General features: G+C 37.8%; 1 protein-coding gene across 1 annotated transcript in view; it reads left to right on the forward strand.

The window, feature by feature from the left end:
* The window catches only part of LOC141816433 (tyrosine decarboxylase 2), a 58,244-nt gene that overhangs the window by 34,350 nt on the left and 10,164 nt on the right, over positions 1-13,730 (forward strand). The window contains exons 6-9 of the mRNA XM_074704216.1: positions 3,109-3,249; positions 3,594-3,653; positions 3,744-3,908; positions 5,064-5,120. Coding sequence (XP_074560317.1) covers positions 3,109-3,249; positions 3,594-3,653; positions 3,744-3,908; positions 5,064-5,120 — 423 coding nt within the window. The remainder of the gene's footprint in view (positions 1-3,108; positions 3,250-3,593; positions 3,654-3,743; positions 3,909-5,063; positions 5,121-13,730) is intronic.

Genomic DNA, 13,730 nt, shown 5'->3' on the forward strand with positions numbered 1-13,730 from the left:
TCTAAATTTTAAACCTTGCTTCTAACTTTATATTTCTTCACTAGACTCAAATATTAGGAGGCACCTTTATTCCAACTCTAACAGATGTCTACATGAGGGCATTAAGGGTATCATAGCATTGTTAGATTGCCTAGTAATAGGGGCACTCTAGCCACTTAGTTACTATTTAAGAGAGCTTAGGGTGGAATAGGAGATTGTTTATGAAATCATATCAATGGATAGGACATACTCAAATGTATCAATTGTGGGTAACTTGGCTTGTCAGAGATATTTGTTACACTCTTTAGAACTATCTATCAAGTTATCCTCCATACACTATCCATGTAGCACAATGACTCTTGATGTTTTCATCAGCTCAACTTCTTTTCATCTCTAGCTCTACCATTATTCATATTGAGGAGCATTGTCGCCTTCTCAAGTTTATATTATGACAGATGCCTTATCTCAATTAAATGCTACCTTAACCCATTGAGATACTTCCATGGGAGATACTTCCATGGTTTAAAATATTGTAGTATGTCTAACGGTACTGTCAAAATGTATCATTCCGATAAATTATCAAAACTTAATACTATTTGGCATAGGGAAAGTCTCCTATGTTGTTATATCAACCATGTTGATAAGTACCATGTTACACTAATACTCAACACCACTTGATATGTTACAACAGATGAAGTATAATAATGTTGTTATCTTCTTTTTCTTCTTATCTTCTTCTCTTTCCACCTCTAATTCACTACTAACACTATACATCGAAATGTAAGCAAGATACTGAAATAGTATCATTCTAGTAAAAGGTCAAAACTTCCATATGGCTCAAGATTTTGTACCTTGTATACGTCTATTGTACATATATCATATTCCACCCAAGCTTGTACTTAGATTCTTGGCTTAGATGCCTTTAAACATATGTCTACTAATATTCACTTACTTTTACTTTTGCATCTCTTTACTCAGTCATTGATGTTATGCTTGTTAATACCTCTTTCACATTGGCAAGATGCATTGGACAAGGTCCTATTACTTCAAGCTACTTAAATATTTTTAAGGCTATAGCTAATTGCCCATTTAGCTTTATACATGACCTATGATTAGGAAAAGAATTTCAATAGCTAAATGATGGTGTGTAATATTGGTCATCCATAAACCACCCGATATTGAGTCTAATCCTTTACAAAAAGTGAGCAATTTTGCATACTTTGAATAATTCAAGGTAAAAAAGAGGTTGCTCCGCTCCCTTGGAAATAAAAGATGGCTGCAATCCACTCCAAATTACCTCACATGATAATAAGGTGAACGACCTACAATCCATCTTACATAAGATGGCCGAAGCCCACGCATGTGCAAAAAGACTCAAGCAGTGCCAAAGCTTTATAATATGAATAATTTAATATGTTTTATTACGTCGATATGTGTAGTCATGCAACTCCTTTGGAGTACAGATCTAATGCTTTACAATTATAATAATTTCTTAGATTCTTATTTTGGCATAAGTAGCCACGCAACTATTCTGAATTTTAGAGCCGAAGTTTTATGGTACAAGGGCTGCATTTATTTCTTCAATAGTTTAGTTGATAAAATACACAACTTCTCAAGGGCGCAGAGCTGAAGCTCTCTCATATTATATTCATTAATGTGTGATTATTTAAGCATATTATTCATTTGTATGTGATTTTTAACGTATTATATATCTCTATGCAATTATTCTAGCATAATTAATTATGTTATTCTATCGCGCATGGTTCTTATAATAGTTCAGTTCCCTCGAAGGGACTACCCTAGGTTTCTATATGTTTCTTTTAAATTTTGACTTATCTCTTAGTAATCTAATCAATAAATTTTAACAGAGCAACAATAAGTAGATAAACGGTTAGAATGTAAAAAGGACAAACAGAATCGAAGATATTGGCAAGCAACAGAAGTAAATATAAGTTTGCAACTAATTTCCCCTAATACAAGCATAATTAAATCTCAACGAATTTATTTTATCAAATCATACACTAAGTAAACTTTTAGAAACAAGAAGGAACACTCACCTGATCCATCGAAGGGTCCAAGTTACTCCGGTTCATTGCAAGACACACCTATAATTCAATTTTTGGCAGGTCCAAAACGCCAAAACCTACGAATACTCAAAGAAGAGAGCGTTGGCAGCAACCAGAGGCAATGATAGTGGATGAGGAGTTGAGGTTCCCTTCGGGGGAAAATTTGGGTGAAAAACGGAGATTGTGGAGTTGCAAAGTTACTACAATAGCATTGGAGTGCAGTAGCGACATGATGTTGTGTTGGCGACAACAGTTGTGGTGGCGATGTGGCAGCAATGTGGTGTTGATGATGTGAGGTGGAAAGGAGTTTAGGGTTTTACGAGAGAAGTCGGGAGGGGAAGGGTGGTGGTGAGTGGCATTCATGGGGCAGGAGATGATTTTGGTTAGGGAAAAATATAAGGATCATGCATGCCGGAGGAAGAAGAATCAGAGTTGAGGTTTTTAATTGCACTTTTTCATAAAAGTCTAGAAACTTTTAGAAATTACGACTATATCCTTGAAATTTTAAATAATATAATATGACTCGACTAGGGAGAGTCTACTTAAGGGGTTTCACTAAGTGTTCTGTAGCTTGTTGTTATGAGGAGGTTAAGCATTGTATCATATTCCTTGTAGAGATTTACTTCATTACATCATGTAAGTGAATGATTTAGTGGATTTAGTAGTGACGCATTGGATATAGGACTAGAATCTTTGAACCACATTACATCTTATTGTTTGCAATGTTGAATGTGCTGTTGGCAGTGGATGTAGCAGCAGGATCGTCAAACCACATTATATCTCATTGTTTTCGTTGTGATTAGTTGTATTCTATTTTCACTTTAATATTGATCATGTGTGCATTTGTATTTAACGTGTTTGAGTCACAAGGGGAGGAAAAGGTATTGGAAATATGTGAAGTTTCTACTGCTATATATTGGATACTAAAACTAGGATTATGATGATGGCTGATATGAATATCATACAGAAACCTTTTAAGCATTTAGCAGTATTATATGTTTCTTTAGTATTAGTATCTTTTTGTAACGTCGCTTGTTATGTTGTTAAAATTCCTTAATGGAAGATTGCAGGAATATTTTCTGAGAATGTCAGAGTTCTGAAGACTGACTCTAGTTCAAACTATGCTCTTTCTCCTGAAGTAGTTTCCGCAGCTATTTCTCATGACTTATTGGCTGGATTGATACCATTTTTTTTATGTGGCACAGTAAGGAACAATTTACTTTCCTATGTATCTACTTTTTCTTTATTATATCATTTTTTATTTTTCCATCTTAAGTAGCTCTTTATTTTTGTTAATAAACACTGTTTTCAAGCTTAAGAAAGCTTCTATTCCTTTGGTGCAAATGACTGCTAGAGACAGACATGTAACTAATTATTGTGCTGTTCTCACTTCTGCATAACTTAAGCTAGATGCTGCAGGAATTAACTGAAAGTCATTTGACATTCACTTGAGTATGATGCAGAATTCTCTAAGGAACATTTTATTTTTATTCTTTACAACAAATACTATGAAAAAAAAATATGCTCAGACTGATTTCTCAATGCTAGGTTGGCACCACATCCTCGGCAGCTGTGGATCCACTGTCTGAGCTTGGAAAATTAGCAAAGGTATTGATAAGAAATGAAACCTACTAATGTTTCATTCTACTCCTGGAGTCTCTGATGATTGGTACTTATTTTTATTTGTCTTCATTTTAGGCATTTGACTTGTGGTTTCATGTGGATGCTGCATATGCTGGTAGTGTTTGTATTTGTCCAGAGTACCGTTATCATATCGATGGTGTTGAAGAAGCAGATTCATTTGGCATGAATGCACATAAATGGTTTCTTACAAATTTTGATTGTTCAGTCCTCTGGGTAAAGGTGTGTCCATACTTGGTTATTTGTGATAAAATAAACTGCATTATCTTGCAATACTCCTGAAAAGATAAGCAGCATTATTGGAATTCAGTATTCTAGTTGCATCACTTAGTGCTTGTCAATTTACTAACTAATGATCTCACCATGTGTATTACTTCAAACTCTTACATTGTACGTGATCTTTTTGTGATGCTTCATATTTTTGTACTCTTGCATCTGCTACTCATTGTTTAATTTTTCTTGGGGCTGGGAGCATGATATATATGAAGGGATGTGTGAGTACCTTATGCCTCTGATAAAAACTAGTCCCAAGTGAGGATCTTCATGTAAATTGTTTTTGTACATCATGTCTGTCTGAACAAAAATGAATCGATCAAAGTAATCATCTGATGTTGGAAATTTGGTACTATGCTTTATTTAGTAGAATGCTTTTTTTTATTCCATTGTAGTTTACATAACATGTGCAGTAACTTAGCCTTTGGAAAATCCATCTTATCCCTTAATATCCTCGAGCCCCAACATATGAAGATGTCTCTGTTCTTTCTTTCTTATGCTGTTGTTAATAGAAGAATTTTCTTGCCTTTTGTCTCTCAGATATTGGGTGCTGGAAAAAGATGTAGTAATGGATTATTACTTCAACTGGCAATAACTGTTTAATGATCATCCAAACAAATATGTCCATCTTTTATTGCTTTATGACTAAATCATTAGATCAAAATTAAGTACATGGCTTTTTCAAAGTTTTGAGGAAAGTGTGTCAAGTAAGTTTATAGTTTAGATTTGCTTAAGGAAATACAAGAAGAATGTACTATTAAAAATGTGGAATAATAAGTAGAAAAATCATTTTGTAAGAAATAATTAGATAGAAAAGCAGATTTCTATAATACTCTTGTCCTAATATCTAACTTTCCTTTAACCTACCCTCAACTCCTTGTGTTCAAATGTTCTCCATAGATTGCCAGCTGAAGTCATCTTATTTATTTTAAACTTAATTGAATACTTTGTCCACTTTGAAACTGGTCATTTAAGCAAGTAACTAAGATGTTTTGCTTGATTATAAATCATTGCAGAAGCATACTTCTAAGAAGTTTACACTCAAATTGCTTTTTGAGATGATAAAGTTTGATTGTGGCTAATAATATTACTACTTGACAACAGGACCGAAGTGCTTTGATTCAGTGCCTTTCCACATATCCTGAATTTCTAAAGAATAAGGTTTGCTTTTTTCATATATATTAGTACGCTTTATTCTTGGACACAGCTCAAGACAAATTTTTTTGTTGACTTGAATATAATTAATGTATATTACCTAAGTTATAGGAGTCACTCTTTCGTCGATCTTTTATCTTAAACTAATCAACTTGGATACTATAGATGCATGTGGGGAAGGCCATAATAGAGAAAATATGCTAAAAGTTTTGTAGCAAAATCATGTAGAGGATTGATGACCCAACTACGAGGATTGAGGATTGGGAGAGCGGGAGGGGAGGCAAATAGCCAACTAAATGTTCTTTGCACTAGTAGCAAACTTAAACAAATAGTAGTAAAAAATTTATCTAATTGCATAATGTGTGCAAGCGTCAAACAAGCAAAATCAATAAATATATCACACACAATAACACAATGGTTTGTAACTGCCCGTTCCTACTCTATGGTCTCGAATACCAAATCTACTAAAAGCTACTTCAATGATGCAATAGAACAAAGCTCTACAAATTGAGCAACCACTCAACAAGCTTTTGTTTCTGGATATCTCCTAGAACGATCAGAGCAATCATTGTCACTAGATACCCTATAGCAATAATCTAAGCATAGAGCTACCTATTAAACAAGCCCTTGTCTCTAGATACCTCATAGAACAATCCAAGCAAACCTTCATCATTAGACAACCTTCAGCAATGATTCAAATTGTTTTTAGATATCCTCTACAAATAATCATTCTCTTCAAAGATATAAAAATGAGTATCAGAGAGTCTAAGCACTTCCATTTCATTTATAGATAAAGATCTAGCCATAGGTGAGAAAGATATTATTAGAACTTTAGATTTAAAGGATGAAACATTGGATTGACACTTCCTAGCTCTTTTGTTATATTTAGAACTCTAGTAACACTATGAGAGCTTAGGGAGTGTTTTTTTTTGTTTATTTTGATGCTAAATGACAACCAAAAGGCTTGAACCATGATCGCCATGGTAAAAAAATAGTCTGGAAAATAAATTTATATCAAGCTAAATATAACTAGAATGACTTAGATCAAGCATTTGTGACTGTTAGGATCCAATGGTTTGAAGCATGGCTGCCTCAATCATCCTTAGTTCAACCTACCAAAAGATAAGGTAAACCCAACTTTTAAGAAGAAAGTTGGCTATAAAAAATTTACCAACTTAGGTTGACTCACTAAAAAATTAACTTGACTTGCCTTTAAACAAAAGGTTTCCCAATTCAATCATCCACACACCTGAGTCAATTAACTTTCTAACATAAGGTTTAATTTTCAAGATTTACCTACGACTAAACAAAGTTCTAGATGGACTTGCCTTCGATAAAAGGTTTCACTTTTGGAATTTACAATCGAGGTTGGCCTACCAACTGGCAAGGTCACCCTACCTTCAAACAAAGGTCGAGTGTCATGCCCCATCTCGCATGAGTTGGGCTTGCCTTATATATACTTATAATATATCTCATATGGGTGCAACTCTTATATATGACGCATCCTTTACAGGGTGAATTGCGGATCATTTACCATGGGAAAAATTGTATGAGTAAAAGAGGAAAAATAAAAAACGTCTTATGAAATTGTCTTAAGAAAATTTAAGAGTAAACTATGATAACAAATTTTATAAGGTTAAAATTTAAAGAACATGATAAACTTACCTTTGTTATTTATTGCTATTCTCCTTTGTACCCATTTTGCATTGTTTGCTCACGTTTTGGAGGTTTTGACTTCTATTTACCAGCAAGTTGTTTACTAATATTTGTACATAATGCAAATGCAAATTTTCTTTTTTCAGATGTATGCATTTAGCTAGTTTAATTAGCTTTTGTATATATTTTTTACTCTTAACATTATTGCAATTCACACTATCTGGTAAGATGCATGATGAATAACTTGCAATCCACTCAATATAAAATGTATCATGTAAATATATAATGGGTGAAGAACCTGTAATCCACCTAAAAATGCACCTTATAGAAGAAAAGGTAAAGGACCTAATCCGCCTAATGAGGAAATACATCTCATGTAAAAAATGCTTGGATCTTATAAATGTGCTAAAGGACTTTATAATAAGAGTAATGCATTGGTTGTCTTTTATTTTAATATGTGTAATTATGCGATTCTTTTATGACACAGTGCCTAAGTGTAATGCATTTGTTGTTTTATTCTTCAGTATACAAATTATGCTTTTTGCTTTTCCAAGAAATAAGGTTATCTCTAACAAATATACAAAAATCAGAGGTAGATTTCCTATCAATGGGAGATCCTGCCCAATCTGCATCAGAATAACCTACGACTCGAGTATGTCCTTTGTCTCCGTACAAAAGACCCTTTCCTGGAGCACCTTTGATATATCGGATAATACGTGTCACAGCATCCCAATGTTCCTTGCATGGAGAGTTGAGAAACTGACTTACTACACTTACTGCAAAAGAGATATCTGGACGAGTAACAGTAAGGTAATTTAATCTTCCTACTAATCGTCTGTATCTTTCAGGATCTGGAAGAGGCTCCCCCTGATTTGGCATGAGCTTGACATTAGGATCCATAGGTGTGTCAACTGTTTTTGAGTTTAACATGCCTGTTTCTTCTAGAATATCCATTGCATACTTCCTTTGGGATATGATAATCCCATCTTTGGACTGTGCTACCTCTATCCCCAAAAAATATTTGAGTTTGCCGAGATCTTTTGTCTGAAAATGCTTGAATAGATGTTGTTTCACCTGTGAAATCCCAAGATGATCACTACCTGTGATAACAATATCATCAACATAAACTACTAAGTAGATGCAACCAGTAGATGAGTGACGATAAAAGACAGAATGGTCAGCCTCACTCCGAGTCATGCCAAACTGTTGAATTACAGTACTAAATCTACCGAACCATGCTCTGGGAGACTGCTTGAGGCCATATAAAGATTTCCGCAGGCGACATACAAGACCAGAAGACTCCCCCTGAGCAACAAAACACGGAGGTTGCTCCATATAAACTTCCTCGAGTAAGTCACCATGTAAGAAAGCATTTTTGATGTCCAACTGATAAAGAGGCCAATGTCGAATTGCAGCAATAGACAAGAATAAGCGCACAGAGGTCAACTTGGCAACAGGAGAAAAAGTGTCCCCATAATCCAATCCGAAGATCTGAGTATATCCTTTAGCAACAAGACGAGCCTTAAGCCGATCAACCTTTCCGTCCGGACCAACCTTCACCGTATATACCCAACGACAACCAACAACTGACTTTCCTGGCGGTAGAGGAACGAGGTCCCAAGTCCCACTGCTCTGCAAGGCACACATTTCATCGAGCATAGCCTGTTTCCATCCTGGATGGGCAAAAGCATCGTCTGCAGTTTTCGGAAGAGAAACAGACGACAAAGAAGAAAGACAAACAAAATAGGAAGGAGAAACACGATGATAACTCAAAGAGATATAATGAGGGGAAGGATTGCGAGTGGAACGCATACCTTTCCGAAGTGCAATGGGAACATCAGACTCATGAGATGGGACCGAAGGACGAGGCGAAAGACTTCGGCTCCAAAGATGTGTCCATGGCAGTGTCAGTTGTTGGCGGCGGCAAAGTAAGACGAGAACGACGCTGATAAACCTGCAATGGAGGAGATGTCTCCGGAGGTGACAGAGCCTCCTCCGGAGGATAAAAGATAGCCAACGGTGTCGGCGTAGAAGGAGAAAACTCTGACAGAGATCCATTGGGCCCAAAAAATGGAACAGAATCAAAGAACGTGACATCAGCAGAGATGAAGTACCGACGGAGAGTAGGAGAATAACACTTATATCCTTTTTGAGACCGTGGGTATCCAAGAAAGACACATTTATGAGACCGGGGACAGAGTTTGCTAACGCCAGGATCGAGAGCATGAGCAAAACATATAGAGCCAAAGACCTTAGGTGGTAAAGGATGAAGAGACTGATGAGGATAAAGAACATGATAAGGTATTTGACCTTGTAGAGTGGAGGAAGGCATGCGATTGATGAGATAGCATGCAGTAAGCACAGCGTCACCCCAAAACTGGAGAGGAACATGAGAATGGAGAAGAAGAGTCCGGGTGGTCTCAAGAAGATGACGATTTTTGCGTTCAGCAACTCCATTCTGTTGAGGGGTATGAGGACAAGACGTCCGATGCAACACACCATGAGATGCCAAAAAGGTCTGAAATGGAATAGATAGATACTCACGTGCATTATCACTCTGTAAATTTCGAAGAGAAATACCAAATTGAGTTTTAATTTCATAGAAAAAGGATTGAAAAAGAGAAAATAACTCTGAACGATCCTTCATCAGATATAACCAAGTACAACGGAAAAATCATCTATAAAGGTAACAAAATATCGTGACCCCAATGTAGAGGAAACACGACTTGGACCCCAAACATCGGAATGGACCAAAGCAAAGGGGGACGTAGCCCGATTCACAGTGCGAGGAGAAAAAGAACTACGAACATGCTTTCCTAATTGACATGACTCACAAGACAAAGATTTTAAGTGAGAAAGACTAGGATGTAATTGTTTCAACTTATCAAGGCTAGGATGTCCCAACTGAGCATGAATAAGAAGTGGAGATGTTGCCGCCGAACCAACAAGAGAAGACTGTTGAAGCCGATATAGGCCATGAGACTCACATCCGAAGCCAATCATCTTCCCCGTACTCCGGTCCTGTAAGGAAACAGAAGATTTAGTAAACGAGATGATACAATCAAGAGACCGAGTAAGCTGACTGATTGATAATAAATTAAAGGGAGCACCGGGAACATAAAGAACATTATGGATAGAAAGAGATGGAGAAGGATGAACAATACCAACACCTTGGGACTGAGTTTGAGAACCATTTGCCATGGTGACAAAGGGTAAATAACCAGAAGTAGAAAGAGAAGAAAACAAAGATTTATTACCAGTGATATGATCGGTGGCCCCTGAATCAAGAACCCAAGAACTCGAAGTGTGAGATATGCCAGCAAAGGAATTACCAGTGAGTGCAACGGTAGCAGGGGAATCAGAAGTCTTTCGATCCTCATACCACTTCAGAAAGTCGTCATAGGAAGGCGGTGGGGTTGGATCTGGTGGCAACTGTGAAGTAGAAGCTGAAGAAGTGACAGAACTCTGAACAATCTGTGCAGCACGAGGAGGTCGACCACCGGGCGTGCCAGGTCGACCATGTAGATTCCAACATTTATCAATTGTGTGTCCTGGTCGGTTGCAATGATCACACCAAGGGCGTCCTTTGCCACCCTTACGAGGTGGAGGTCTGTTGTTGTTACGAGAGACCAATGCTGATGAGTCGACATGACTGGAAGGAGGCAACGTCGAGACTTTGGCAGGGACACGAAGGAGAGTCGCCCAGGTACTGTCCATAGTAGCCTCTGTGGGGTTACCCAATATTTGATCACGAACATGAGAATAATCTGTGGGCAAACCATATAAAGCCAGAGACATAAAAAATTTCTTCCGATTTTCAAGCTCTGCAACAGGTGTGGCTGCAGGTGGAAGTAGTTCATTGAAGTCACAAAGAAGTCTAGACACCGAGCCCAGATAAGTTGACATAGAATCCTTAATCTGATGGGCACTGAGAATGGTCATAAGATCTTCACAAACTTGATAGAGTCGCCGAGAGGTATTTGTAAAAAGTTGTTGAGCCTGTGTCCAAACAGCTTTGCAGGTCTTGTGAGTGCGGAAGACATCCCTAAGAGATGGATGGATGGTGGCTCGGATAATACAACACAATTGAGCATCAACCTTTTTCCACAAAGGACGTTCGACAGCTTGAATATCTTCTTCGATTTGGGTGAGATGTGACTCATAACCCTGTCCAACAAGCCAAAGTTCAATGTGAGAGCTCCAAGAGGAATAATTCTTACCATCCAACAACTCGGAAGAGAGTGGTGCCGTGATGTGGTTGGTAAAAATTGAGATATCTGATTTCGAAGTGCTGGAGGTAGCCATGAAGTTGCTGTTCGCTGATTTTTTTTTTTTTTTTTTTTTTGTTTGCTGTTGGAAGTTGGCTTTTTGATTCCCAAACAGCTAATCTCAACACCTTCTGTCCGTGACCACGAGAGGCAGCGTAGGTGAAGGAAGGGCTAATCTCAATTTCTGTGCTGTCACTTGCGGCGATGAGGAGACGAAGGCAGAGCTGAGAAGCTGTTTCGTTCTGGTCTGCTGGCTTGGAAGTTGATTATCAGGGGGACGAGAAGTCGCAGAACTGGGACCGAGTGTTGCTTCCTCGGCACGGCAAGCAACAGAAGACGAACCAAATCGGTGGAACAACCGCAAGAAACGGACGACAGCTGCGATTTGCAGATCAGACGAAGGGCTGGTTGAGCGCCAGATCCAGATCGCAAGAAACCAGGCGGCGCTGAACCCTTTCGGAAGGCAAGAGCTCTGGGGTTCCGACTTCACGAAGGTGAAGCCACCCGCGATTGGATCAAAGGCGGCGCCGGAAGGAAGGCGGCGTCGCGAGCAGGAGACCGAGGTGTGCGGCGGCTACGCTGGAGAAGAAATCGTCGCGAGCAGGAGGCCGTGTCGCGCTGCGTCGACGGATTCTGCTTGCTCTGCTTCGGAGACGGTGCGAGGACAGCGGCGCAGAGGGAGGAAGGGACGCCGAGGACAGCGGCGTACAGAGAGAGAGACGCAGAGGACAGAAGGGAAGGAAGGGATCGTGGATTGGTTTAGGGTTCGGCGGATAAACCTAATCCTAAACCTAATCGCTCTGATACCATGTAAAATATTATGGAATTAATTGAAATATTACAAGCCATAGGTCCCTATTTATACATGAGTATAGGGACTTATTCTAGACGACTTATTCTAAACAGAATATTTAATAGAATATTTATTTCTAAATATTCTAACAAGATGTATGCATTTAGCTAGTTTAATTAGCTTTTGTATATATTTTTTACTCTTAACATTATTGCAATTCACACTATCTGGTAAGATGCATGATGAATAACTTGCAATCCACTCAATATAAAATGTATCATGTAAATATATAATGGGTGAAGAACCTGTAATCCACCTAAAAATGCACCTTATAGAAGAAAAGGTAAAGGACCTGCAATCCGCCTAATGAGGAAATACATCTCATGTAAAAAATGCTTGGATCTTATAAATGTGCTAAAGGACTTTATAATAAGAGTAATGCATTGGTTGTCTTTTATTTTAATATGAGTAATTATGCGATTCTTTTATGACACAGTGCCTAAGTGTAATGCATTTGTTGTTTTATTCTTCAGTATACAAAGTTATGCTTTAAATTTATAGATTTTAAGTGTGCACATTATCCATTGTTAACCATATTACCAAGATAGATAGACAACTATGAATATTAAAAGGGCAAGCATGTGAAAGCAAGTAGAAAGCAACAAGAGAGGAGATAATTTCAAAAATAAAAAATGTTCAAATCAAGATTATAAGTAATCTCATATCATCAAGGTTATATATTTAATATGCATAGGATAAATGTAACAAAACAAGTAAGAAATCAACCACCTCGAATGAAGAAATCCACATCACTACCAATCGACGCAACTACCTCTATAGTCTTCTAAGAACTATATATGTTAGATATGGATGAAAATGACTAGTAATTATGATTGTACACTGTTAATCAATTATCAAAACAAGGATGCCTATCTTGCTCCTAGTCAACATCAAAAGGAACTTGTTGTTGAGCTTTACATAATACACACCATAACATCCAAAGATGCATTGAATGACTGTAACTTTAAATAGGATTACTAGAGATTCCCACGATCGTTGCCCTCATATTCTATGATTGTTGTTTCAATCACTCGAACCACTGCTCACACTTGAAAGAAGGGGAAAAGTCCACAATTCTAATTTCATGAAGACAATTGTTGCTCCACACAAGAAGGGAAGGATATGTATTTTTGCTCTCTCAAAAGAAAAGATGGATCGACCCATTATAGACATTAAAGCGGTGATAGCAAATGATACGTGTAAAGGCAGCGTGTGGCTAAAGGGCTTCAATTGGTGCTGGAGGCAGCAACCAATTAATGCATGACTCTATGCACAATGGAGATAAAACATAGGTGGCTGTGGTTGTCATGACCAAGGCATAAATGGCCGATAACTACTCTTGAGGATGCTTACCAATGAAAGGTGATTACTAAGACAATGCTATTGAATAGATAAACACTAAAAGATTGATAGCAACAATATGTTGTGCGTCCAGTGGTGGTGTAGCCTAGCAGGAGGGTGTTGATAGGTGCGTAACACGTGAGAGCGGAAGATGAGCGATTAGGAGGATAGTGGAGCATAAAGCGTGGTTAGTGATGAGCAATCACAATGTGATTGACGATAATTAAATTAGTGTTGGTGTGGCTTGCCACAAGTGGTGGCAGAGTGTGGTAGAGGAGAGATGAAGGAGAGGAAGGGGGAACCAACATTATTGTGTGTAAAAGAGAGAGGAGTTGACATAGAGAAGAATAATAAGGAAAGATTTCTTATACATATAAATAATCTCAAAACCCCTAGGCCAAGTCAACCCAAGAATACGACCAAACCAAACCCAAATCATTCGGTTTGGTAGGTATAACTCATCTAAATTGAATCCAAATTGAGTTCAATTTGAATCTA

Source organism: Curcuma longa, unplaced genomic scaffold (assembly GCF_044706935.1).
Source record: "Curcuma longa cultivar G26 ecotype Majalengka, Jawa Barat unplaced genomic scaffold, ITB_CL_G26_1.1 contig_16603, whole genome shotgun sequence".
Taxonomy (NCBI): Eukaryota; Viridiplantae; Streptophyta; class Magnoliopsida; order Zingiberales; family Zingiberaceae; genus Curcuma; species Curcuma longa.